The 27,108-nt window shown below is 41.1% G+C and overlaps 1 protein-coding gene across 1 annotated transcript in view; it reads left to right on the top strand.

Moving 5' to 3' along the window:
• SLC37A1 (solute carrier family 37 member 1) overlaps window positions 1–24,532 on the top strand; it is a 35,340-nt gene extending 10,808 nt beyond the window's left edge. The window contains exons 8-21 of the mRNA XM_077781692.1: window positions 664–740; window positions 2,546–2,712; window positions 4,018–4,055; window positions 8,490–8,573; window positions 12,346–12,477; window positions 14,031–14,121; window positions 15,016–15,078; window positions 15,923–16,008; window positions 16,636–16,684; window positions 17,503–17,576; window positions 18,384–18,462; window positions 19,429–19,526; window positions 21,303–21,355; window positions 21,995–24,532. Coding sequence (XP_077637818.1) covers window positions 664–740; window positions 2,546–2,712; window positions 4,018–4,055; window positions 8,490–8,573; window positions 12,346–12,477; window positions 14,031–14,121; window positions 15,016–15,078; window positions 15,923–16,008; window positions 16,636–16,684; window positions 17,503–17,576; window positions 18,384–18,462; window positions 19,429–19,526; window positions 21,303–21,355; window positions 21,995–22,010 — 1,107 coding nt within the window. The 3' untranslated portion in view covers window positions 22,011–24,532. The remainder of the gene's footprint in view (window positions 1–663; window positions 741–2,545; window positions 2,713–4,017; window positions 4,056–8,489; window positions 8,574–12,345; window positions 12,478–14,030; window positions 14,122–15,015; window positions 15,079–15,922; window positions 16,009–16,635; window positions 16,685–17,502; window positions 17,577–18,383; window positions 18,463–19,428; window positions 19,527–21,302; window positions 21,356–21,994) is intronic.
• Window positions 24,533–27,108: the final 2,576 nt, after the last annotated feature.

The raw sequence follows: 27,108 nt of genomic DNA, 5'->3' as shown, positions 1-27,108 counted from the left end.
ATTGGTTTTTGTTGGGTTGAGTGAGGTTGGTTTTTGTTGCATGTTCAAATGCTCATTGTGCATGTGAGGTTTTGTATTGTGATGTTTGTGTTATGGTGCAATTGTAGACAGGGAGCTGTTCAGGAGTTGAGATGAGTTAATGTTCTGTGCAATGTGGAGACTGAAATAGTTCTTACTTCATCCTGACTATATTAAATTAAATTCCTCCTCTCAGTTTATTTACAGATGTCTGTTAAGCATTTTAAAGTTATCCAGTCTCCCCTAAAGTTGTCTTTTTTTCTGCTTTATTTGATTGCAAACATGCTTTGCCATATGCTCAAGTTGAGATAAGTGTTATGCTGCTGCTTGAGTGTGGGGAATTCACTTGTCTTTTCAGCTCAGAGCAGTGTGATTTTTGGTGAATATGTGACTGAATTACAGTATTCTGTGATTTAAATCATAAACTAATTATAAAGATGTAGGTAGAGAGAAGAATCTCTGCAAAAATTTTGTAACTTGTTTATTCTTGAGGGGAAAAGAAATGCTTTCAAAACCCCACTAAATTTCTAAATTCATTGCATTTGTATAGACTTCCTTTTCTCAATGCAGCACTCAGCAGGAATTGTGTAGGAACCTGGTTTATGACAGGAAAACTTAATTTATTGTTTTTTAATATACTTTCAGATAGCCAATGGGCTGGTGCAGACCACTGGCTGGCCGAGTGTCGTTACGTGTATTGGCAACTGGTTTGGAAAAGGAAGGTAAATACATAATCCAAAGGTTTGGAAGTACAGATCAATTAATTCTGAGCTGTGATATTATAATCTGTTTAAATATCTTTCTTAGGCTTCTATGGTATTTTGTTTGGTTTTTTTTTAATGAAGCAACGCAGTTAGAATTTTGAGAGAAGCTTCCTTAGTTATGCTGCTAAATTTATATATAGGTTTGAAACTGTCTCCCTCATGTCAAAACACTGTTCTGTGATAGCTCTTTTTCAGATTAATTATTTCAGAATTGTATTAGAATAATTATTGTAAATGTAAACAGTCTAAAACTACTCTTAGTAAAGGCTGTTATTATGCCATTTTAATGTGAAATTTCCTGTGTTTTCATTTGTGTTTCAAAACAGTTGCCAGGGCATAACTGTAAAAAATACCTTTGTGTAATGTCTTTTTTTTCTAACACACTTACATAAACTTGAAAACTTATTTTAGAAGACAAAATATATATGACAACTGATTTAACCTATTTTTTATCACCTTCTTTAAATCATCTGCTTGGCTTGTTTTTTGGTTTTGTTTTTGGTTTTTTTTTTATCTTAATCCTGCACAGTGACTACTCATGATGTTTATTTTGTCACACCATAAAGTAATTTTCCATAAATTTTGCAAGAGTTACATGCCAAACCCACTGTCTGTGGTAACGGTTGATGCATGTAGCATATAATAATGCTACTGTGATACCATCCCTTGTATATGTAGACTATTATTGTTAATTCCAGAGAAGGATGTACTGAAATTCAGTGTTTGATTTTTATAGAAACCACAGGATAGTTAAAAAGATGTATCCTCAAACTAATTTTCCATTAGGAAATGCAGAGAATGGTAGCTGTCATTTAATATTGAACAAGACTGGGGAGTCTGTGCAAAATAAATACATTTATTCAGGCTTTGCTTTGTGCAAAAGCAACATCCTTTACTTTTAGGATGCCACACAGTGGGCTGGTGAGTAGGGCTCTGGTTTAAATGTCAGTGACCTGGTCCTTGTTTGCATTCTGCTCTAATTCCACGAAGCATGAGCAGAACTCGTAGATTTTGTCTTCAGGCCATGGAAAAGATTTGGGTTTGTTCAAGTTAGGCTGCTCCAGGTAAAATCCTGCTGAGGGCAAGGCAGTTTTCCCATTACTTAAAAGGGGAAAAAAATTATCCCTGCTGTCATGACTTCAGTGGGATTTTTGTGCTTTACCTCAGAGGGAGCTGATGTGCAGCAGCTCTAGTGTGGGATTTCCACACTAGTGTGGGAACCTGATGTGTGTTTTAGCCAAGCTGGTGCAGGTGTCATCTTCTAGTCCAGAATGGGATCAGAAAATACTGAATTTGCTTGCTCCACATATCCTCTATATCCTCTACAGTTTATTTTCTTCTGCATGAAGAGTCTGACATGTGCTGCAAGCATGAGATTATCGGTGCAATGTGTTTGCAGGAGGATTTTTATTCCCAAAAGCATCAGACTTGGTGTCCACATGCTACACAACATCAGCATATTTGTTTTAAACAAAGAAACTGTCCAGAAATATGCAAGCCCTGGTGGTGTTTTTAAATGCCAGTAAGTGCAGGATAAATTCTGTCATGCACAGAGTATTTACAACAGTTTTATTAATATTTAGGTGCCTTGAAATTGCCAGGTAGAGATAGTAGCATAAATAAATGATCAGTTAAAGAACCATATGATACATTTCACTGACACCACAGCTGCAGGACCATTTTGATACACTTTTCTCAAGAGATTAACTCTGAAGATGAATATTTGTGGGTTTGTGTGGTTTTTTTGTTTGTTTTTAATGCAGGAGAGGTTTGATCATGGGAGTCTGGAATTCACACACTTCAGTGGGGAACATCTTGGGATCCTTGATTGCTGCTTACTGGGTGTCCACGTGCTGGGGTCTCTCCTTTGTGGTGCCTGGGGTCATCGTGGCTGTCATGGGGGTTGTTTGTTTCCTGCTCCTTATTGAACGTGAGTGCTTCAGCCATGGAGGGCTCCTACTCCTCAAGCTGTGCCCGTGCTTAGAGAGCTTCTTCCCAGAACATTGGTAGAAAAAGTCATTCATTTTTTCTCTGCTGAGCTGCTGATTGAAAATGTAGATGACTTGTCTCTAGATGATGGATTTTCTTCCCTGTGGATTCTTGTAAATCCCATTTTTGACAAGAACCAGATTTTCTGTAAGATAAAACTTAAAAATCTGTTCTGTCAGACCCTGGAGGCTCAAGTGTTGTTGGTTTGTTTTGAGGAATGCATGTCCAAAACTGCTTGTGCCTCAGCTCTGTACTGAGCTGCAGAATTACCACAGTTAATCCTCACAAGTGTATTTTCCTCTTAGAAGGAATTGATTGATGAAGGGTAATTTGTGTAAAAATACTGAAATACATATTCTTGATTTTCTGGGGGGGAGGAAGAATTACTTAGTGATTGATTGGTAGAGAAGAGCCTTCAAAGAGCTTATCCAGTTAGAATCATTGAGGTTGGAAAAGCCCTCCAAGGTCATCAGGTCCAGCTTTGACTGCTCCCCACCTTGTCACCAGCCCAGAGCACTGAGTGCCATGTTCAGGCTTTCCTTGGACACCACCATGGGGGCTCCAAACCTTCCTGGGCATTATTTAAGAAGCCTTTCAGTGAAGAATTTCCTGCTGCTATCCCAGCTGAACCTGCCCTGGCCCAGCCTGAGGCTGTTCCCTCTCCTCCTGTCCCCGTTCCCTGGAGCAGAGCCCGACCCCCCGGCTGTCCCCTCCTGGCAGGGAATTACAGACAGCAATAAAACACCTCTGAGCCCCCTTTTCTCCAGGCTGAGCCCCCTCAGCTGTTCCTGCTCTGGTCCCCTGACACAGTGACACTCCAGAATTCAGCCCCTGTCCTGTCAGCAGCCCCTGTGCTGGGAAATGCTTTCAGTGTGACCTTCAGAGCCAGAAGGTCCCAGGTGGCTGCAGGACACCTCCTGTGCTGCCATTCCCGCACCCCATCCTCCTCTGGGCCATCAGCTCAGGGAGCAGCTTTTGACACTTTAAATTAGAAATTGAAGAGGAATGCCCCATCCCGTCCCTGTGCAGACTCAGAGATGTGAATGCTTGTTTTACTGTAACTGTCCAGTCTCTGGAGGTTAATTTTGGCAGATACAACGAGAATTCTGAACTAGCTGGACAGCCAGAGTAGCACTTCTTATCTCTACTGTCAGTTTATTGTCAGTAAGTGACACTATTTAAAAGTGTTTTAAGAGATTTCTTAGGCTTGTTTTCACTCTTAGCTATGTGTGGTATTTTATTTCAGATCCTAAAGATGTCAGTTGCTCCTGCACACCGTCCAGTGTAAGTAAATATGTTTTCTTTTTTGGTTTTTGCCTCCTAATAGGCATGTTTATTAAGATGGTTCTGTGAATCAGATTATGTGTGTGGCTCTTTGTGCCAGGCCTGTTTTAACTGATGCTGTGCTTGAGGCAATGATTGGTCATTTGTGCTTCACTGGTAAACCACCAGGAGCTTATTTTCTCTCTAAATTAATCAAGAGGTGAATTAATTTGTTTTGGAACACTTGATCCTACAGTAAATCAAGTAAAAACTGTTCATCTTTTGTTTTTTTCCTTTTTTTTTTTCCTTTTTTTTTTCCTTTTTTTTTCTTTTTTTCTTTTTCTTGAATTTTCTTACTTTTCTTCAGTCTTCCTCAGCATCTTTATGGGGTATTTTGTGTGCTTAGAATTAAATATTTTGGAAAGTGGTGTCAGTGGTGGAAAGATTTCCCTAGGAAATCCCGAGTTACTGTGTGAGATGATTCCTTTTCTGCCTTGTAAAGCTGTGAACCCAAGAAGAGGAAGGCAATCCAAATAGAATTGGAGAAAAGTAAAAAGCAGAAAAAGGCAATGAGGAGAGCATTAGGAAGACCAGCTGTGTGTAACTTCTCATGACAGAATTGTCATTCCTGGCCCAGTTCTGTTCAGGATTGTGCTCACAGGATCTTGTTTCATGCTCCCTGAGACTCTGCTCTCTGTTTGTCTCTACTGCAGCCAAAATCTGGAGCAGTTCTTGCTCCGGGCTCCGAGGAACCCTTGGGCAATCATGTCTGCCACATTTCCAAGTATTTTTTTGGAATAGTAGAGGGGATTGGCAGAGCAGGCCATGAGGTTTCCCATGTCTGAGGGCAAATCAGGGCTGTTGGTCAAAGTCCCAAGGGAATCCCACATGGAAATCGTCTGTACGTGTGGATTCAGGTGAACTGTGCATTTTCTTTTCCGGTCTCACAGGTAGATTGTACAGGGTTGATTGCTCTATTTTTACCACCTAATGTTTTTAAATCAATGGTATTTTACATTCTAAATGCTCTTGAACAGGAGCTGAAGGCAACTTTTCTAGTTTGTGTTCTCTTTTCTTTTCCAGTTAATGTTTTTTTATCTTCATATGAAGCACTTCTGATAAAGCTTCTGAATGCTTTTGATGGTTTGTGGAACTCCTATTCTTGTTCTATTCCTGTGAGCAAGGTGGGCTCACACTATGCTCTGTATTTTGCTTTTTTGTTTTCTCTTTCATTTCTTACAAGTAACTTCTGTCAAATATGAGAGTATTTTAAGTGACTCTCATTGCCTGCTGTTAAAGAGTCCCATTTTCCTTAGCTTTTATGTAGTTCAGAGCATTGTTTTTACAGAATATCCAGTTAAGATTTATAGAAATAAATATTTGTTTCAACTACACTTAAAGAGCTCTGACATATGTTGGCCATATGTCTCAGTGAGCTAGTGTGGAAAATTCTGACTTGGAATATCTACTTATCATGATACTTTTAACAAAAAAAATTAGTATTTTAGGAGCAAATTTCCCCAGTTGCAGAAAAGGAGGAGTATTTGACTCAGTCTTCACTAGAGCAGCAGCAGCAGCAGGGTCACTGCCCCAGGCTCACTCTCACTGTGTGAGATGCATTTGACCTCCTGTTTCCCTGGAAACCTTGCTCTGCAGAACAAAAGGCATCATTTCTTCCTTCCCTATTCCCATTTCACATCTGGACATCTGGGAGGAGTTTATCACAGGGCTTCCCCACTTGCCTTGGAACCTTCTCAGATTGAGGTTTGCCTTGTCCTGGGGAGCTTTATGTCATTGGAGCTGCCCAAATACTTCACTCCTGAATGGTCTACAAGGATTCTAAACCCTTGTGGAAGGGGCTCACACCTTCTGTTCACCACAGACAGGTGGCCTTAGAAATTAAGGAAATTAATTAGGTAGGAGTTCAAGATGTCCAGATGTAGATGTGGTGATGACAGCTTCTGACTGTAAAGAAAAGTGAGTGCTAATTGAAGGGAGGTTGATGTAGTAAAATAGAGAAAAAAAATTGATCTGCGTTGTACAAGGTATAGAACTTGTCAGCTGTAAAATACTTGCTGTCCTTTTTTTTTTTTTTTTTTTTTCTTCAATCATTCTGGTAACAACCTGCACAACTTTATGTGCTTTTGCAAATAATTAGAAAATTTTTTTTTTTTTTTTTTGATGCATTAAACATGCACACTTGCTTTTATCATAGGGCTGTGGCAGGAAATTTTGGCCAAATGTCCTGGGCAGGTGCAGGCAGCTCTGCTGGCTGGTGCTAAAAACTAAATCTCCTTGTGGAAGAATGAGGCCAGTTAAATTTAAGCAGCACTAAAATAAATGCTCAGCACGAGGGAAGGACTTAGGGTTTCTATTAAGATTGAGAGATCACAGTCCTCTCTGTGTGATGTCAACCTTGGATGAATTTGGTCTCGTGTTTATTTGCAGCATGGTGGTGAGGCCAATATTTCCACAGAGTTTGTAGTGGTGAGTAATCTGATTTCATTGAGCTGTCCAAAACCACAGATGGAGAGTCAGGCACAGAGCCTTGAGCGTGTGGTTCTTTCTCTTTATTCTCTGGTTTCCTGGGCTTTGCTTCATTTGCCTCGATTCACCTTGGCTCTGATTTACCCATCTGAAATTTGTTTCCAAATAAATACTTGAGGACAATAAAGTGCTTCTAAATGCTGGCACTGGAGGCTTAATCTTGACTCTCTGAAGGGCTGTACCTATGACAAATACAAGTAAGAAGTCAGTGGGTGTTCTTCAAAATTGCTGCACTTCCTTTATGAAAGTTGAAGAGGAGATTTAACTTTTTTTTTTCCCCTTTTGGGAAATGTGATTTAGAGTGGGTTTTATTGCTTCTCATCTTTCCTCCCTGTGCCTTTTTTTTTCTCCCATAGTTACATCATGTTCATACAAACCTGTCTTTGTACTCTAAGAACTTCCTTTGTCTCCACTTTGCATTCCCAGAAAACTTCCCTCCCTTGAACTACTGTTGTAAAGTGCTTGTGCATTTAAAAATTACCTGGCTGCAGTTTTTATCTCCTGAAAAAGAGGAAGAAGCCTAAGTATTAAATGTGCAGCCTCTCAGTCTAGTCCTTTTCCCTAGACATTTTCTCCTTACCATAGTAAATTTTAATTTTTGACGGTCAAATGAAAAAGTCATTCATTTTTTCTCTGCTGAGCTACTGATTAAAAATGTAGATGACTTGTCTCTAGGTGATGGATTTTCTTCCCTGTGGATTCTTGTAAATCCCATTTTTGACAAGAGCCAGATTTTCTGTAAGGTAAAACTTAAAAATCTGTTCTATCAGACCCTGGAGGCTCAAGTGTTGTTGGTTTATTTTGAGGAATGCATGTCCAAAACTGCTTGTGCCTCAGCTCTGTCTTGAGCTGCAGAATTACCACAGTTAATCCTCACAAGTGTATTTTCTTCTTAGAAGGAATTGATTTATGAATTGCAATTTGTGTAAAAAATACTGAAATACATATTTTTTTTTGGGGGGGGGGGGGAGGAAGAATTACTTAGTCATTGTAGGGGTTTTATTGTTCTATCTTGTTTTTTGGTTTTTTTTTTTTCAATGTGGTGTGCAGTGTGTGATTAGACACTTCAGCATCTCATCCCTGAGGAATACACAGTGATTCTTCTGGATTTAGCAATAGGTTGTCCATACCTGACTGCAAACCTACTTTAGAGTTGTATATATTTAATTCAGCAGACAAACTTGAATGTCCCTGGTAAATCTTTCTAGACTAAAGATCTCAGAATGGCGTTTTCCAGTGAATGCAGTGAATTCCAATGGTGTTTTCCGGTGAATTTTGGTGTGAACTGACAAAGGAATGTACTTGTTAATAAATAAGGATAAAAAGCAATTCCATCTGGTATCTAAAGTATAGCTTTTTGTCTCATTTTTTCTTCTGGAACTTGGTGGACTCCTTATCAATACTCCTGTCCACAAGAACTCAGTGCATTAATGGGCTAAAAGAATACAGTGTTATAGAATATAAGATAAAGGGATGAACTTTTCTCTTAAAGGGATTAGGAAAGTGAAAAATCAATGTTTTCATGAAACAAACCAACTTCTGTAGTTGTTGCTTAAGAGCAAAAACTGAGTTTGCAATGTCAGTAAGTTGAGTAGAGGAAAAAGCAGCTAAGGATGTTGAGAGGGGCATGACTGTGCTGTGAATTGAGCTTCTTCTGTCTAAAACCAGTGTGAAATAAGCCTTCAGATCAATTTGTGAGTGCATTTTATGTCCATTGCCATAGGTCTGTGTAAGCACTTGAAAAACTCAAACCACACGATCATCAAACTAAAGATGCTGCAGTTGGGGTCATGTTTATGTTACAATGCACAAAAACTTGTTCCAGAGAGATGATTGACAATAATGTGATCCTCAAAAAAAAAAAAAAAGGCAAAAATATGAAATGTGGCATTTGTTTTCTTTTTTTAGAGTTCTAAAACCTTCCTGAATGGTGCCTCTCGGTGCAGAATCCAGATGCCAACCTTAAATGCTAAGGAAAATGGCAAACCTCAGGTAAAATATAAAATACTGCTCAAAAATAGCATGGAAGACTTCTTAAGGCTCACATGAAACATCTGCAGTTTGTAAAGATGATTCCTCTTTTTATGATGCTGAAATCTGCTTCCATCTTCACACACAAATGTAACTTCAGAGGAGGGAACTAAGCCTTAACTGCCATAAATAATGCAAACTAAGCTGTGTGAGATGGCAGTGCTACCTCAATTTTGTGGGTATTTTGTGATCTTGACACCATTCCATCAAAAATAATGCACTGCAAAATACTTTAAAGGCAGCCCACTTGAAATGTTTAAATTATGTATATTGTGACCCGTCCTTACAGTCTCACTTCTCTCCCATTTCCTTTCAAAAGCTGTCTGTACTTAACAAGATTATATGTGGAGATGGAGATTTCTAAATATACACAATGATTCACAAAAATCTTGCTTAAAACTCATAACCATAAGGGCTGCTATTTCTCACTAGAAAATGAATTCTGGACTTGCCCATTTTGTTGGCAAAATACCATTTTGTCTTGTGATGGACATTAACTGAAAATTCCCATTTGAAATTTCGTGTTTGCACTCAGTACACTTGGCACATTGCATCCTGAGAGGATAACTTTTTTTTTAACTCCTTTCAGACTTTTCCAGGAAAATAGAAACTTCCTGTTCTCTTTATCCTTTGCCTGGTGAATAATAATGAGCATTCACAGGGTGGAATAATCAGTGTTGGTCAAAAAGTTTTGAAATTTTTGTTAAGGAAGCATTTCAATACACCTTAAACCCCCTCTGTACTGAGTTTATTATTTTAGTTTAGAGATGCCAAACAACAATCTCCAGCCCAGAAACCATTTGTCAGTGCTATTTCACAGCCAGTTGGAAAGTAAGAGGAGATGTAAAAATATCAGCAGGTGTTTTTAGACAGGATGGATTTTTGGGAAGAAATTCTTTTAAATGTGTGGAAGAAAGGGTGGTGAGGCACTGGAACGAGTGGCCCAGAGAAGCTGTGGCTGTCCCATCCCTGGAAGTGCCCAAGGCCAGGCTGGATGGGGCTTGGAGCAACCTGGGATTGTGGAAAGGGGTTGGAATTGGATGATCTTCAAGTCTTTTCCAACCTCAACCGATCTGTGGTTCTAAATCATGATGACAGAGCTAAAAAACCACAGAAATCGGCAGAGATTTCCTTTTTATCTCTGCTGCTGCCACCTTGTGAATGGTCTGCCTTGCAAAGGGTGAGGAAAATGTACCCCTGTCCCACTGACTGGTGTCCCTTGGGAGCAGGGCAGAGGGACAGCACAGACAGTGAGCTGGGGGAATTGCTGGCAATCCTGGGAATATCCCCCCTCCTCTCTCCACCCTGCCAGCTAGGGTATGTTTGTAATAGAGAGTCTCAACAAGGCTTAGAAAGAAAAAAAAAATCATTAAAACCCCTTCTTTATCACTATTTGGGGCTTTCTGATTTTCTGCCAGTGACAGAAGAACAAGTTTTTCCTGTCAGAGCCCAGCTGAACATCTTCCCCTGTTGTGGTGCAGTTACTGGGAGCTGATTTTCACAGTCACCTTTTGAGCCTCCACAAACAGCAGATGTTTTGCATTTATGGGTTGGTCTCCAAGCACACTGAAATGGCAGCTTTTACTGGGTTTTCATTGACCTCTGCAATTAAAAAGGAAGCAAATGCTCAGGATCTGCAGTGATTGAAAGCAAAATGTGTTTTTGGCTGTGTGACCTGAATACCTCTGTGCCTTCATTGCTGCTTATGTTAGGTTGGCCTCTTAAAAATGACACAAAATTGTGGGATAATGAATCCTTCCCCAGAGATCAAGAATGTGCCATATGCCTAATCATGCTCTGAGACAAGCTGGCAAGGCTGTACAAGTAATCTCTGCCAAGCACAAACTGCTGAGTTTATTTATCCTTCAGCTGTGTGCAGCATAAAAACCCCCAAATCATCAACAAAAGTTTCCAGCATGAGTTTATATAAGTTATTTGGACTTTGGTCACCTCTGCTGCAATATTTACCCACTCCTCTAAAACAGATTGAGAGCTTCTTGTCTGAGAAATGAGCGGCATTGCCTCAGACAGTCCTGGCTGGGTTTCCTGTGCTGATTGTGCAGGAGATACTCAGACACCATCTAGAATCTAGTGGGGAGCTTCACTGTTAAAACCCTTCTTTTTTCCCCTCTTTTTCTCCTCTCTCTCATATTTTAAAAAAAATTAATAACTTACAGTTTGAATTGGTGCTGTTAAAATAGTTCAAGTTTTGAAGTTGCTTCAGTAATTCTGAAGGTAAATGGTTTTTATGCTGATTGAGTGGCTCCTGAGCCATGAGAAAGGTTTGCAGGGCCATGTCAAAGGTCCCTAGATGTATTTTCTGTCTTCTGGTTAATGCTTTATCACCTGAGCCCAGACACTGGACTCCTCTAAGTCCTGCATCCCATCTAACAATCATGCCTAGAATTTTGGATGCTGCATGGCAGCTTCTAAAACTGTGCTGAGTGTCTGGGCTCAGGTGTCCAGATGGTTCCCTGGTGCCCTCTTCTAAATGATGTTATTTAAAAACTGAATTTATTTAGAATCACTGAATGTAAAATAGCAGAATTTAATTTTTCCAGCACTTTTTTTTTTCTTCCCCCATCAGCTTAGCAAATATTAATCCAAGTTTTCATCTTTGCAATAAGCAGTGGAAATGGAACAGCCTGCTGTTATATCCTTTCTAGCCTACAGTCAGATATATATTTGAAGCTTAATTCTTCATTGAGGCTTTGTTCAGATGCTGAAGAATTAGGAGAAGGAAGACAGTGTGTGGAATACATAAATAGGAGAAGTGCACAGCTTGGTAAAGCCTCTCAGAAAGCAGCTGAAAGGGAGGATAGCTGCATCTCATCCTTTTTCCAAGTTGGAAAAGAATTACTGGGGTCTATTTATACCTGATTTTTTTTTTCTGTGTACAGCTGTAAGATGTAAATTTCCATTCTATTCTGAGAGTTCACTTCAGTCTGGTAGAGGATTAAAAATAACATAAACCCTCATAGTTACACTGGGATGGCTTGTTCTTGTTCACTGGTAGCTTGCTCCACAAGTATTCTTAGCAGCCAGTGGAATTCTTGGGATAAAATCATTCCTAGTACTAGAAAGGAACTTGGAATTCACAACTTGGGCAATGCTGGTGAACTCCAGGCTTTTATAATTTGAAGATTGCAATGCTCAAATGGAACAGATTTGAAAAAAAAAAAGTGAATGCTTAACATAAAGCACTTGCTGTCCATAATTCATGTGGAAAGATGGCCTGTATTTAGATCAGTCAATAAGATGATGTTAGAGAACCTGAAAAACTGGCTTAGTATTTGTACAGAAAGAAAATAATACATGATTTTATACAGAAATGTATCCTTGTAGAAATTTCTTGTACACAATGTTGTAGGGCTCAGCTTTAATTAGACCACATTTATGTGGTGGGGTGAAAGAAGATTGGAAACTGTTTTATTCCATTGAGCGTACTCTTAATATGTGGGGATTTTGCAACTTGAAATCATTCTTCAATAGAACAGAAACTTGGCTCTATTATGGACTGTATGCACAAAGACAGATACCACCTGATATCCTGAATATAGTCTCTGCTTTCTCTGTATGCTCTGTCTGTCCACACCAAGACATTTTTAAAAGCTTTAACTTTCTGTGACAAATTAGGCACTTGTTTTTAAAATTATTTTGGAGCTGTTTGATTTCTTGATATGTACTTTGTTTCTTTGTTCTCTCTCTTCCCTGTTGCTGGGGCACATTGCAGGATGCAGAGATGCAGCATTTACTCACTGACAGTGAGAACTGCAGCGTGTCACTGAGCTCCAGCACTGCGGCCACTGGGGAAGGCAGGCATGGGACATCAGCTATCAGCTTCCTTGGGGCCCTGAGGATTCCTGTGAGTGCCTGTGCTGCTCCTCTTCAGAATGAAGTTTTGCCTCAGAATTCATATTTCCATGAAGTTGTAGGTGCAGCAGTAGTGGGTGTTAACTTTGCATCACAGGTCTTAACATGCAGGGGACTTTGGGCTTGATTAATTTGGAGGAAAGGAGGCTGAGAGGGGACCTCACTGCTCCATGCAGCTTCCTCTCTGATAATGTTCAAGAGGCATTTGGATAATGGCTTTATCAGCATGCTTCAACTTGTGTCAGCCCTGAAGGGCTCTGGCAGTGGGACAGGGTGGTTGCTGTATGTTCTTCTGACTGAAACAGTTTATTCTGTCCTAAAGTCTCTTCTAAATGTTGACTGAACCTAATGACACATAGTTGTTAAGGGTGGAAAACCAAACTTCATAAGCACTTCTGTGTGTCAGAACTTCCTGCTGTGGCTCCCCTTTTTACACTCCTCAGCATTGTTTTAAAAAGCTTTAATCTTAAAATCTCTTGTCTGAGAAGTTTCAGGCAGCCCAAACATTTGGACTGCTGGTAAAAAAAAAAAAAAGGAAGTTTCCTCAAGGTCAGAACCTGTCATTTTTGATTTTCCTCTCAACCTGAAGGCTGAAAGCAGAAGTAGGATTATTTGCAGATTGATTTGGACTATGTGTAGAGTAAAAAAACTTCCTGCACCCAACCACTGTATTCCTGCATCTTCTCATCATGTTCAGTTTGGTCCTCTACTGCTTTTGCTGTAGGAAAGTGAAGTAGTGGGTGAAAAATTGCTGCTGCTGCCACCTGGGATCTCTGAAACCCTGTGGGATTTATTCTCCCTGTTGTTGGGAAGGGTCACAGCTGCATGTGGAGTGTGTGTGCTGTTCCTCAGGTTAACTGCAGCCCTCCACAGCACGGATTTAAGAAATCTGTTTTCAAACAAGAAGTTATCAGATGGTGAAGGGAATGAAGATGGGTTAATTTGGCAGTTTAGTTGCAGCTCTGTGAAATAAATGCACTTTTATGTGCTCAGCAGGAAGGAGGGTGGAGCAAGCTGGAGCTTTAAAGAGGTCATTGCTCAGTCTGTGATGTGCTCTTAGCACATTCTGATCTGAACTGTATCAGACTGGTTTACTGGCTTTTTTTGGAGCTGAACTATAAGGGAAGAATCTTGAACCCATCTGAAGGAAGGAAATAAAGAGCACAAAAAGATGCCAGTTTCTCTGGAACATGCTCCAAACCTCTTATAATGCTATATAACAACTTTATTTAAGGGAAATAAGTGATGCAGGTGTTCCCAAACAGTGTCAAATCTTTCACATTCATTTCTGTGTCCTCTGCTCAGGTTATTCAGTACCATTTTAGTGTTCTCTCTTCAGGCAGTTCAGTACAATTGAAAGGAAGCATGTAAGTAAAACACCACAGTCTGCTCAGAGTGCAAGCTTTGTGCTCTTAGGGGAAAAATGCTTCCTGGGAATTCATGAGAGAAAAAGAAAAGCCTAAATGCTTCCTTGAAACCATTTTCATAATGGCCTGTGAAAACAAATAGCTGTGTTACTAACTCCCTTTTTTATTGTTCTCTAAGGGAGTTGTGGAGTTCTCCCTTTGCCTCCTGTTTGCAAAGCTGGTGAGCTACACTTTCCTCTTCTGGCTTCCCCTCTACATCACTAATGTAGGTGAGTATTACAGGAAAGGGGTACAGAATTGTGGCTGCAGAGTCCCTGCAAATATGAGCTTGGAATAAATAAGAAAATAAACATTACTGCTTCTGAAAGAGGCTTTCTCTGCTGCAGTAGCAGGGGAGTTGTAAGTCACCAAGCAGGTTTATGAATCCAGTGTTATGAGAGGGCATTTTCAAAACAAACAGAAGTGTCTGGCTTATCTTCAGCAATTCCAGGCATAAATGCTGTCTCTTTGGCTCTTGCAAACAAATCAAAAAGTTTTACTTTCTAACAATATTTCTCAAGATTGAAGTGTCCTATTAAAACATATACAAAATAATGTAAATGAGTTTATCTGTTCAGTACTGATGTTTTGACTTTAGAGTGCAAGATTGAACAACTTTTTAGCAAGGTCTGTTGTGACAGGAGGAGGGGGTAATGATTTTAGAGTAAAAGAGGGTAGATTTAGATTAGATATAAAAGGGAAATCTTTTGCAATGAGGGTGGTGAGATGCTACAAGAGGTTGCCCATGGAACCTGTGGATGCCCCATCCCTGGGAGAGTTCAAGCTCAGGCTGGATGGAGCTCTGAGCAACCTGATCTCATTGCAGATGTCCCTGCTCATGGCACAGGGGCTGGGCTAGATGAACTTTGAAGATCCCTTCCAACCCAGACTATTCTGTAATTCTGTGATTATAAAGGTGATAAAATGTCTCTTCCAGTGAGAGTAATTGCATTCTGTATTGCTGAACACCTACTTTTTGTTCTTACTTCTTTTATCACCTTATTGTGGATTATCTGAATAAAGAATTCTGCTGTAAGATGCCTTTGCCCTGGCATTTCAAAACTGCTGAGATTTCCATGTTTTATAGTCCAGAAATGAGACAACTGTTTTGCTTCTCTCACCAGAGCATCTTGATGCCAAAAGAGCTGGGGACCTTTCTACGTTGTTTGATGTGGGTGGGATCTTTGGTAAGTTTTAATGTTATTTCACTCCTGATCACACCAGTTCAGGAAAGGCTCTGGTGTATACAGCTTACATATTTTATAGTTCATATTCATTATTTCTACTGAAGAAGAGTAGCAGTAAAGGTACTGAACTGAGTTGAAATATGAAAATCTAGTAAAATACTTTCACAGCCAGTGCTGCTGTCCAGTACAGATCAGAATAGACAAATGATGAAATCTTTTATCTCCATCAGCTCTGGCCCGTGAGTCTTGGTCACCACCCATCAAAATACTTTTTTTTGTCAGTCTAACTTAGAGAACTGTCTGTGTTTGTTCAGGGGTGTGGATTTCCTGGGATCAAAGGTTAATGGCCACAGGCGTTTTGGTTTGTTTTTTTCTTGATGCCTTCTATAACTGTATGTGATAAAACTGGGAGTTCATAATAATAAGGACTAGGCTATTCCTTTATAATTTTCAGGGTGACCACTGAATAAATTTTCATGCCAGTGCAGCCAGTCTAGTTCGTTTCCCTGGTTGCAGTGGGACATGGACAGAGAACCAAGTTTTCTATTGAATGTGAGGAATTAAGAGACCAGTGAGTGGATACCAGAGCTCCAGCAGTAGGGCCATGTGGCACCTGGTAAAAGGCTTTTTGCCTTGGATATTTGAAATAAATAATGAGGAAGAACACATGTCTGCTTTTGTTGTCTTCAGGTCAAAACTGGTTGGGTTCACGAGGATGTCTGTGTGAATTGTGTAACTATGCAGTAAACTCCATTGGGTTCAGTTGCATTAAATTAAATGCGGTGTGTATTTTGTGCAAAACACACACTGAATATTTTCCTCACACCTGTGTGTGTTCTTTCAGGTGGGATCTTAGCAGGTCTGATTTCAGACAGGCTGGAGAAGAGGGCATCAACCTGCGGGATGATGTTGCTGCTTGCAGCACCCACAGTAAGAGCCTGCCCCTCTCCCACAGCTGGGACACCATTCCCTGGACACTTCTGCAGGCAGCAGCTCCCAGCCTGCATGTGAAGAGCCCAGGCCAGGTTAAAAATTGGCATGAAAAGTTGAGCAAGTATAGATACTGGGGCTAAACAAGCTAACAAGCTTGCTTAATAAACAAGTCTAATAAATTTTTTGTTACAGAATATATGGAAAGTTTCACTCTCTTGAAAAAGTTGATGTTCAGCTGTTAGTCAGAATTTTAGCTGCTCAAAGGCTGAAATTTCTAACTGTTGGATGACCAGCAGATGGACATGAGAGAGACATTTTTATTTGATTTTTTTCATGAGTTGTATTCATTCTGTGCTGTGTTGAAGCTGCAGTTGCAGAGTTTAAAATTGAGTGGTCCCATAACACAGCCCTTCTGGAAGGACATGGAGGAATGGGATCCTACTCCTTATCTCCCTTCTGTGTCCAATCAAAGTCATTCTACTGTGTGGCTTGAAAGGGTTTAGTAAAACCTGGAACTTTCATGCAATTCCAGCTAAGATATCTTGTAGTTAACATGGGGCAAATGGGGAACCCAGGATTAATCCATATGTTGGTATTCCGAGTGCTTATTTATTCTCTTTACAGCTATACATGTTCTCTGCAGTCAGTAAAATGGGCCTTGAGGCTACTGTAGGTGAGTATTTTTAAATTATTCTGCCTAGCTTTCCATGAACTTTGCATTTATGATCTTCAATGCTCTTTCCTTTTTTTCCTTTGTTTTCTATTTTATCTTTTCCTTAGAGTAGAAAGTATGGAAGCAAATTCTTTAAATTTGGTCTTTCAGGCTTTTTACAGGTTGAAGTGGAAAGGCAGGGGATGAGTAAGGGGTGGCAAGAGAGCAGATCTAATTAATAGCATTAGTCTTCCTGGAGCTTGTTGTGTCAGCACAGGCTTTTTTATATCCTTTGTGCCAAATGTCAGACATATTTAAATATTGCCTGTAGTCCTTTCGACAGCAGCATTAACTTTACTTGAACAGGCAGAATTCACCTGTGGCTTTCTGTGTGTGACCTCAAACCAGAAATGAAGTAGGAGTGCTGGCAGTGGTGTCTCACCTGCCTGGAGGCCTCCTTCACTTTTATCATCCCCTGCTGCTGTACAAGGAGAGAAGGGACTTGTGGGTCTATCTTCTGAGCAACCCCTGCACTCATGGTCAGTTTGGTCAAAGATTCCCTTTTCTGAGACCTCCCAGGATCAGTAAAGACCCTGGGAAGAGCTTTTTGTCTCAGCCCCATCTTCTGGTATGTTTGAGAATTCACATCATGGAGTGAGCATCAAAAAGAGAGAGGAATGGATGTTGGTTTTCTTCCTTCCCCAACTCTGTATTGAGTTCAGGGGAGCCAAGGAAGGATTAAACCACTTGGGAGCCATGGGCTGTGATGTCTCCTGTCGTTATGGTGAACAGTTTCTCATGCAACTTACATTTTCCTTTTTTATTTTAACTTGGAACAGTGATGCTGCTTATCAGTGGAGCCCTGGTGAATGGCCCTTATGCCCTGATCACCACTGCTGTCTCTGCTGACTTGGTGAGTTTGGCTTTCCCTGTGACATTTGGCCTCCAGAGAGAGGCCTTTGACTTCTGCTGGGTCACCAGGGAAGGGGCTGCCTTGTCCCAGAGCAGAACGAGCAGGAAAAAGGCAATGCTGAACTCAGCCACTGAGATTTGTTTTAGAATTTGTGTTTTAGTGTGAGTGACTGCCATGCTTGTGAGAGGCTTCTAAATTATTCTTGACCACTCACAGGACTGGGTGACAGCCCAGATTGAATCTGAAGGTTGCATGCAAAGCCAGGCCTCTGTACAAGTGCCTTGTCCCCTTTTATATTTTGCATTTTTAAATGATTGGAGAAGCTGTACCTATGTGAGACATGAGCTGGTGATTTAATTCCCATCAGAAAGTTATATCTGGCACAGACCTTAGCAGAAGTGAAAATAAAAAGTCCAGGTATTTAAGCTGCCAGCACTTCCAGCAGGATCAGGCCAGCCAAGTCACAAATGCCTTGTGAAAGATCAACATTGCTCAGCAGGGAGACTTCAGAAGGACAAAGGAGCAGGGTAGAAATCTCCAAACATTCTCTGGAGCCCTGTCCTTGGCCTGGAGATGTTGGCAAGACCGAAGTGACCACCAGGCAATGCCCATTTCATCCTTGGCATTTCATCCTTGGCATTTCATCCTTGGCAAGGTGCTTGAGGCATCTCCCCAGCACAGATCCCATGTGGAGAGGTGGGAGATGGAGGGTGCCATCAGATGGAGGGTGCCATCAGATGGAGGGTGCCATCAGGACTCCTTCAGAGCTCAGCCCAGACTGGCTCTGAGCTATCTCTGTCCCTCCAGGGTACCCATAAAAGCCTCAAAGGGAACGCCAGGGCCTTGTCCACAGTGACGGCGATCATCGACGGCACGGGATCTGTGGGTAAGCCAAGGCACCTGCCCCAGCTTTAACAGGTTAAAACAAAGCATTTTCCAAAAAATGGGCTCTTCAGGTCACATTTTACCAGGACGCAGAACAGTTTTGGAAATGGGGAATAGCCCAAACATCACCTGAAACCTCCAGTGGTCCCACCCCTGAGGGTGGGAGGAAGGGGCGGGGGATCACTGTGATGCCTTATGCTTTAACTTTCATATTTTCCAGATTCTCTACTGCATTAGTATAGAGCTCTGAACTTCCTATAAAGTGTTAGCAAGTTCTCCTCACAGTTTATTTACACAAAACAATCCTTTTCCATCCCAAGAACCTTTGCAGCTTCAGGCCCAAAAATTGGAAACAGCAGCAGATTGAGGAGAGCAAACTGGGAGGATGGGACCTCATAACCTGAAACTGTAATTGGACAATTAACCCCAATATGGAAATGGATCAAAACTTTTACAAAAGTGTGAAAACTTGTGACCATCTTGGGTGTAGCTCTTGTACTGCCCAAGGTGTATCCTTTGAAAGCCTTTTTTAATAAATCCCTAATTTATTCCTTTAATGCTGTCCAGCCTCTGTTCCAGGCAGCCTCTCTAGGAATCAACTAATACTGGGCACAGACAGCAAGAGGAGATGGCACTGGGATATCCTGGGCTCAGGGATATTTTATTTATGCCCTCCATGTAGAAGGGATAAAGGAGTAAAATTCATCTTAATGCAGGATGAGCATTTTGTTGAGCCAAAGGCAGATGTTTGTCACACATCTAAGTCTTCCAGTTTCCCATGTGTACCAGTCATGTTTTGCACTTACTGGGACTTTTTAATCCATCAGGTAATACTGAGTTAACTAGGTGGAAAAATGGGTATTCTAATTCAGAATAATTACATTTCAGTACAGTGAATCTTACATTGCACAGTTCTCACAGTATGTAATATAAAATACCAAAATATAATGCCAGTATTATGTTTTAGGTGCAGCTTTGGGGCCTCTCCTGGCTGGCCTTATTTCCCCTTCTGGTTGGAACAATGTGTTTTACATGCTCATGGTGGCAGATGCATGTGCCTTGCTAGTAAGTCTAAAAGTTCAGATTATGTGTATTTCCTCTGTGCTAAACTATCCCAAAGTGCAAATTGTCCTTTTGCCATTTCAATATTCTATGTTGTATTGGACTTCCAGTGGTGTAGGAGATTTTCAGTCTAACAGCAAATGTGCTTGTTTTGAAATTCTCATCTCATTTTAATCAAAAGTGCAGATCAGTTCTGATGAGCTTCAATTCCTGAGCAAATACCCAGCTGTTGATTGCTGGCTGAGCAGCTTAGAGCAGGCATAATTGCAAGTAAACCTTCACATTTAGACCTAGAAATTGCCTCAGAGTCCACTCACAGAAGAATCACTTCTGTTTTCTTTAAAGCCAGTTTGTCAAAGCCATAACAAAAGTTTTCCTGCATTGCTGTATCACCAAAATCACCCTGATAATGAAGCTGTTAAAAGTTAATACATCACATTTTCCAGATGGGCCTTGAAACAGCTGTACTGAGTTAGATGAAGAACTGGCAATAGGAGCAGATGTTTGGGGAAAGAGCACACAGGTGGTGGCTTGGTCCAAAGCTCTGGGCTCCCACAGAGGAGCTGAGAGTGTCAGACCATTCCCTTCCTGACACTAGAAAATCAGAAAGCCCTTGAGTTACAACTGGGGCTTTTTTTTTTTTTTTTTTTCCTAAATTCAATTTAAACACCAACTTTAAAAGTAATTTTTTCACGTTTAGGAGTAATTCTCTGGAAATTAAATAAATTAGGTAAGTTAATAGCTGAAGTGTGTTGCTGCTGGTAGTCAGCAGCTTGTTTCAATATTTGGTGTTTCATGCTGCAGAGTGAGGTTGTCATATTTTTCCTAGATAAAGTTCTCATTGTTTTTCTCTTACAATTATTGATTAAAATGGAAAAAAAAAAAACCAACACATTTCTTTGAGGAATTAATTAAAACACCTCTGCAAAGCTCTGGTTTTGAGAGGTTTGACTCTGCAGTTGCAATAAATCCCCTTTTGCATAATTGTTCTGTTTTTCCTGGTTTTTGCAGTGCAGCATATGTATACCTGGGTTCAAATGTTATTTCTCCAAGGATACCTGGAGGGGGCTTTATCCTCTTATGTGGCATTCAGTTCTGTCATTCTTGGCTGCTTCTGAAAATCTTTAACTCCTCAAAACATTCATACTTTGCAGCAGTGAGCAAACTTATATTTATAATGGTGAGATTCTGAGGACAGCATAACCTGAAATGGTGAGGAACCCCGAAAGCTCCAATTGTGTCTTTAATGTACATGAGAACCATCAAATTGTATCTGTAAAATCACCTTCCTGCTGCTATCTCAATAACCCTTTTAAAGTGCACTTGAAATCCCTGATGCTGCACAGACAAGCAGATGTGACTGTCTGTACTCACCTTGACTAATTGTGGGATTAAAGCTTTTCACACACAATTGTTTTTGTAAATAGCAGCTAAAATACTTCCAAAATTTCTTTCTGACACGTTTTCTTGAAACCTCGGGGTCCCTCTGCTGGTTTCTTTACACATTTGCTGGTAAAGTAAAACCAGAAAACCCTTGTGGTTTTTAGGAAGAAATTGATCTCTCAGATGCAAAAAGGAAATTATTTTCCTCTTGTCTGCTTATTGTGAAAGCTCCTCTGCCAAACATTACTGAGCATCTGTAAATCTTATTTTTTTTTTAAACAAGTTCAGCATTACAGGGTAATGTTTCAAATGAGAAACTCTCCAAATAACAATGAATAATTCTGCTCCTTGTTTATCTGGATGATACTAAAGGAGATTTTGTGATTGTTTTTGCAGCTCTTACTCCGTCTTATCCAGAAGGAACTTCAGTGTCATGCAGATCACACCCTGTAAGTGGTTTCTGTAGCTGCTGCTCTTTAATAACACCTTGAAAACACATTTCTAAGCCTTCCATATATAGCCATAAATGATCATTAAGGGTGGAAAAGACCTCCAAGATCAATTCCAACCTTTGTCCCATAACACCTAAATGTAGACTGGACATGTTAAGGTTTATGTAGATCTATTTCTGTCTGGTTTAATTCTGCTTTAAAAGAGTAACCTCAGTTTGATGTTTTCAAACCATGGAGGTTTTCCTTTAGAACATCTTTTAAAAAATATCTGAAAACACACCTCTGTCACAGTCTCTTGTTTGTGGGGTTTCTCTTCCCAAATATTTAATCCTCTATGGGTTTCATTGTACAAGTGAGGAATTGCCTGCCCTGTGTTTAATAATAGTTTAAAATGTAACTTTTTCCAAAAGTTGTCCTTAATGAAAAGGGTGACTCTGAATTTACAGTATTTCGAATTGAGAAAAACAAATCCACTGAATCCGTACACAAAATCTAAATTGAGCCACTTGATTGTAGAATTTTGGAGAAGTAAAATGGAGAGGATAATAAAATGCACAGCAGGGGCTGGATGCTGCCTTTTGGTGTCTGTTCTGCCCCACACCTCAGCCTTTCCTGCCTGGTTCTTTTCTTCCCCAGGTTCAAAGAGCACTGAGCTACCAGAGCTGGGATGAGGAGTGTGCCAGTGGATGGAGCTGCTCCCTGAAAACTCCATGGGACACCTTATTCTGTATTTAAAGAGTCTCTGTGTGGTGAAGAGCCTTGCAGGTTTGCTGGGAGCAGACTGAGACATGGTGAATCCCTGAAGCTCTGATTTTTGCACATGAATAAGTACCTCAGGATGGCCACTGTTCATCAGAGAAGGGATGGGGACTTGGGGAAGGTTTCAGCAGCACGCCTCAACTGAGCCAAAGAGGAATACCAAGTGCCTTTTTTATTTCTTTTGATAGGTTGTTTTTAATTGAAACCATGAACTGTGTATTTGCCAACAATCAAGGCAAAGCTAGAGCAGGAGGAAGTTGAAATTTTAACAGTCTGTGTGTGACTGTCCCAGGGTCAGTGAGCAATGTGTCTCTTATGTCATCTTGTGTACACTGAGAGCATCACTTTATAGAGGACAATATCAGCTGGTTACTAAGATGTGCTGCTATTAGGATTTGAAGCTGCTCAGACAATAATCACCTGGCTGTATTATTAGTTTTTAGCTACAGTGCTACTTCACAAGGACAGCAGCCAGCCTTTTGGTAGGTTATAAAATGGAATTTACTCTTGCTGTGTACTGCAGTTAGCAGTTTTCACAGATCCTCTGGATGGATGTTAGTCCTCCATTAGGATTATGCAAAAAAAAAAAGGAGTCCTAAGCAACAAAAAGCAGTTTATGAGTCAGAATTTCCAGTGGGGGCTCTAATTATTTTTCAGGGCATTATAAACTGGTTGTGCAAACATCATGGAATTGTGCTGCTCTGCTAGGCTGGGCTGACATGAAGGTATTTTTTGGAATGGCAGAGAGCTGTGAGCTGTCCTGTGTTCAGCAGCAGGGGAGCTGCTTTGGTGCCCACTGGCACAGGGGTCCGTGTTGGGTTCCAGTGTTGCTGTGGGCATGTGGAAGTCATTGTCAGATCTGGGCCTTCATATCCAGGAATCTCTCTCCAGTGGCTCTGGGTTTCAGATTTGGAGCCAGAATATCAAAGAAAAATTACCTGTGTGGGTGGTAGTTTGTAAGAGAACATTTGGGTACCTAGTGCTACCCAGAAAATAGATGGTTTAATGTCTTCAGAACATATCATTTCTTTGTACTGCTGTCTCCTTTGCAAACAGAATGTTTCTGTGATTTTTTTTTTCAAGATCTACAAAGTGAAAATAAATCTTTTTTTGTATGGGGTGTTTATACTTAGATCACAAAGATTAGGTAATTTAAACTGTGTGTTATCCTTATCTGTATTTATTAAAGCTCTAGGCCTTTGTCTTGCTCTATGCTCTTAAGTTTTGTGAGACAGTGCAAGAGTCTTTACACTTGATTAGCAAAACACTTTAAAAGCCCTGCAAAATATTCAGGAATGTCCCATCAGCTGCTGCTAACACTTAATTTCCAGGGCTGTTTTATACCTCCTCAGTCTTTGAGTTGCTTCACTGGTTTGATCCAGCATGTGCTTCATGCTTGACCTGAGCAGGGTCAGAATGGGCTCGTTTTTAGCTGCTTTGTTGAGCAGAGGTGCAGGGATGACCCCACAGGGACTTAGGGAAGGTGCCAAGTCCTTGCAGGGAGCTCTAGGAGGGTCCTGTGCCTGCCCTTACCTGGATGGAAGGTTGACCTCACACATTTTGAGTAAACCAGGGGAGATTCTCAACAGCTGAACTCAAAAATCTGTGCTTGGGCTGTGGTTAAATGTGACAGAATTATGCAGCAATGTTACTTGAAAGGACTTCTATCCTCCTGGAGTGGGAAACTGCTCCTGGAATGCCAAACTGCTTCTCTCTCAACCAGGCTGAACCTGGGGCACTGCTGAAACAGCCCCTGATGGGGCAAAAATAACATTGCAACCCCAAAACAGCTGTCCTGGCACAACTCCAGTGCCTGCATGGGGAGGGAGAGATGGATGGAGGACCACTTCAGCTGGGGATTCCAGTCCCCTTCCCCAAAAACACATGTAGAGCTTTATACTAGTTTTCTGAAACAGTTCAAACTCTGCTGTGCTCAGATTTTGAGAAGCTGTGCCCTGTGGGCTGAAGTCTGATGTTAAAAAGCTTTGGGTTGTATTTCTGAAGATACTTAAATGTGTTTTGGGTTTTACTTGTTGGGGCTGCTGTTATTTATTTATTTATTTGAATGGCTTTTGCACTGCAGTGACTTGGGAACGGGGTAATGACAGATTACATTTCAGTTCCTCCAAGCTAGAAATTTGTTGGACAAAAAGATTTGTTTTTCTCTTTTTAAAAAACATAAAGTCCCCCAAATAGTGAATAAACTGTGTTTTGTTAGTATCAGGTGTTTATAGCTGGAAATGGGCAAGACTGACAAAATTTTGTATGTAAAAATGTGAGTGACCAGTAGGTACAGCCAAATTTAAATGTGACTGTAGGGTTGGTTTTGTTGGTTTTCTTAATGCTGATTATTATGAATCTTATCCATTCACCATCCTGTGTTGATTAAAAATAGATTATCTTCTAAACAGAGAAGTGTTGGGTACTTTATCTTTTACCATCTCCATGAAGAAATGCTCCATTTATTGGTCGGAAGGACAGACATCCCTGCTGGGACATTTGCCTGAGTCAGGGGCTGAGGGGGGCTCCTGTGGTGACTTTTAAGGTGACTTTCTTTGTTGTCTGCTTTGCTTCTCTTCAGTGTATATGGAATTGACATGGAAAAGCTTCATCCTTTCTAGCACTGATCATCTCCAACATTTATTGTCTTGATTCTGTTAAAATGTTTGAGGGGGTTTTTTGTGCTTCTGCCTGACAATGTCCAAACCACAGGTGCACTGGGGAAAAACTGATTGGAAAGGAAAACAACTTCTGGTAACAGAAATTCTGATCAAAATGTGCCCAAGGTGCCTCCTAGGAATAGGCAAATTATAGCTGGGGTGCCTTATGAAAGAAGGGAGACTCAAATTCCAATTTCTGTTCTGCCTGATCCCATCAGGATCCTCTCTTGTGAAAATCTTTCATCAGAGCCCTGGTGTTGCTGGTCACACTGCAGGGGGGGTTTTCTCTGTGTGTAGGAAGGATTTACAGGGTGGGAAGAAGATAAGTAGCAGGGACAGCAGTGTTATATTCATAATTTGCTTTGAGACTCCTGTAAGTTCTACAGAGCCACTCTGTGCACCAAGACTTAATCCTAGTGTTTTCCTAGTGAGGGAAATTCCTGAAGGGATTCTGCCATTCCTTTAAGGAGATGATTGCATGTGCTTCTGGCATAACACCCTTAGAGTAACAGGGAATTTTCCACGTGTGCTGTGCCAGTGTCTGCTGCCTCAGACTCTGGCTGAACTCGTGTTTAGGCTCAGGTTCTTTGGTTGCTGCTGGAAGGTTTCTGCAGCAATTGATGCCTGGGGTGCTTTGTGCTGCTCTGGATTAGGCAGGTGTAAGATGGTGTAAAGTAAACCAGAGGGTGTTTAGAGCTGTTGGAGGCTGGTGGATTTCATACAGAATTAATTTGGGGAAGATTGATCACAATTCCATCAAATGACAAGGCCCAGTATCGGCAGTGGTGGCCTTCTCTGGTCTGAACTAAATTAATGGCCTGTGTATTATGTAAATGTTAGATTAGATTATGTCAGGGTTTGTTCCAACCTCTTGACAGGATGTTCTGATTGCTGACCTAAGCCCTTTTCACCTTGGAGCAAGGCTGGCTGGGTTTTGTTTTGCTGTCTGCTGAGGCAGCCAGGGGATGGTGGGGACGTGTCCTGCTGTCCCAGCCTGCAGGGGATGGTGGGGACATGTCCTGCCCTGCTGTCCCAGCCTGCAGGGACTGCAGACACTCCTGGGGATTGTGTCTGTTGCTCTGGGGACCTTGAACTGCATTTGCTGCCATGCTGAGTTAAAAATGTGGCTGTCATCCTTGTGGCTGGGAGAGGGAAGGGGAGGGTTTAACTGCTGGTATAACTCAGCCTCATGTCCAGTGACCTGAAATGCTGGGTTATGTCTCACTGCCCAAGAGTTAATAAACTGTGTGGTTATAAAGTGTTGTTTCCTCCTTTGTCTCCCCTCTTTTGGTTATTTTCCAGTTTGGAATAAGGAGATGATTAGTTGATACTTGGGGCAGGTTTTTTTTTTGGTTTGGTTTGGGTTTTTTTCCCTCTGCAATTTCTTTGTCTACCAGTTCCCCTTTGGCTGCAGTGAAGCACTGACTGCTCTGTAAACTGGGAATATAAGAGCCAAACTTTCTTCAGCATATTTCAGGATCCTGTTCAACTCCTGCCTCGGGAGATCAGCTACAAAAATCTGTGCCAAGTCTCTTGATGCTGTACTTAATATTGAGGATTTTAAGGATGTTTTCTTCACCTCAGGATGATGTTGGGGTAAGGTTTCTCTCCCTCCTTCTCTTACAAAGCAGCTGACAAATACCCACGTTTCCACAATATTCCCTTTGGTCCAGTTGTTTGTTTCAGCAGAGGAGGGCACTAAACCGACTTCACAAGTGCTGCCGTGTAGGAATGAACTTCGGAATGCTGTTACAAGGCTGGAGTTATTCTCAGTTTATCTGGTACCTAAACCCTGAACAGGTGGTCTGAATTTCATGGGTCATTCAAAACCAGCAGCTGCCTCCAGCCTTGGGGCCAGAACTGGAAGCAGCAACCTGAGTTTGTATGTTGAAACAAAGTCATCCATAATGTCTGAGCTCTCCCCTCTCCTCGCTGTGATGTGAAGGGTGGTTGGTGTGGGCAGCCCCTCACAGCTGAGTGACACAGGCAAAACCTTTGGAAGGGGTGAGTTCCCTTTGTATCTTCCACCAAGCACGCTGCTGTTATTTCTGCTGTGAGGACAGAGTATTCTATTCGAGTCTGAGTCACCCAGTTCCACCACAGGCCACACGAGGCTTCAGCTTAGTCAGTACAGCAGGTTCTGGATTTTATTCTTAAATTGCTCAGATCCTCTGTTTAGAAGCAGCTGAATGTTGTGTCCTTCTGTGACAGAATCTGCAGGTTTAGTTTTATACTGAGAGGTAACAATGGGATTCCATTTAGCTGTTGCTGTTTAAAGTCTTAATAAATCTTGCTCCCCCTCTCCCTCTAGCTGCAGCTTTTCAGTTACTT

The sequence above is a fragment of the Lonchura striata genome, chromosome 2, assembly GCF_046129695.1.
Source record: "Lonchura striata isolate bLonStr1 chromosome 2, bLonStr1.mat, whole genome shotgun sequence".
Lineage (NCBI taxonomy): Eukaryota > Metazoa > Chordata > Aves > Passeriformes > Estrildidae > Lonchura > Lonchura striata.
Note: the sequence above shows the minus strand (reverse complement) of the source record. Positions and strands in the feature narration are given on the sequence as shown.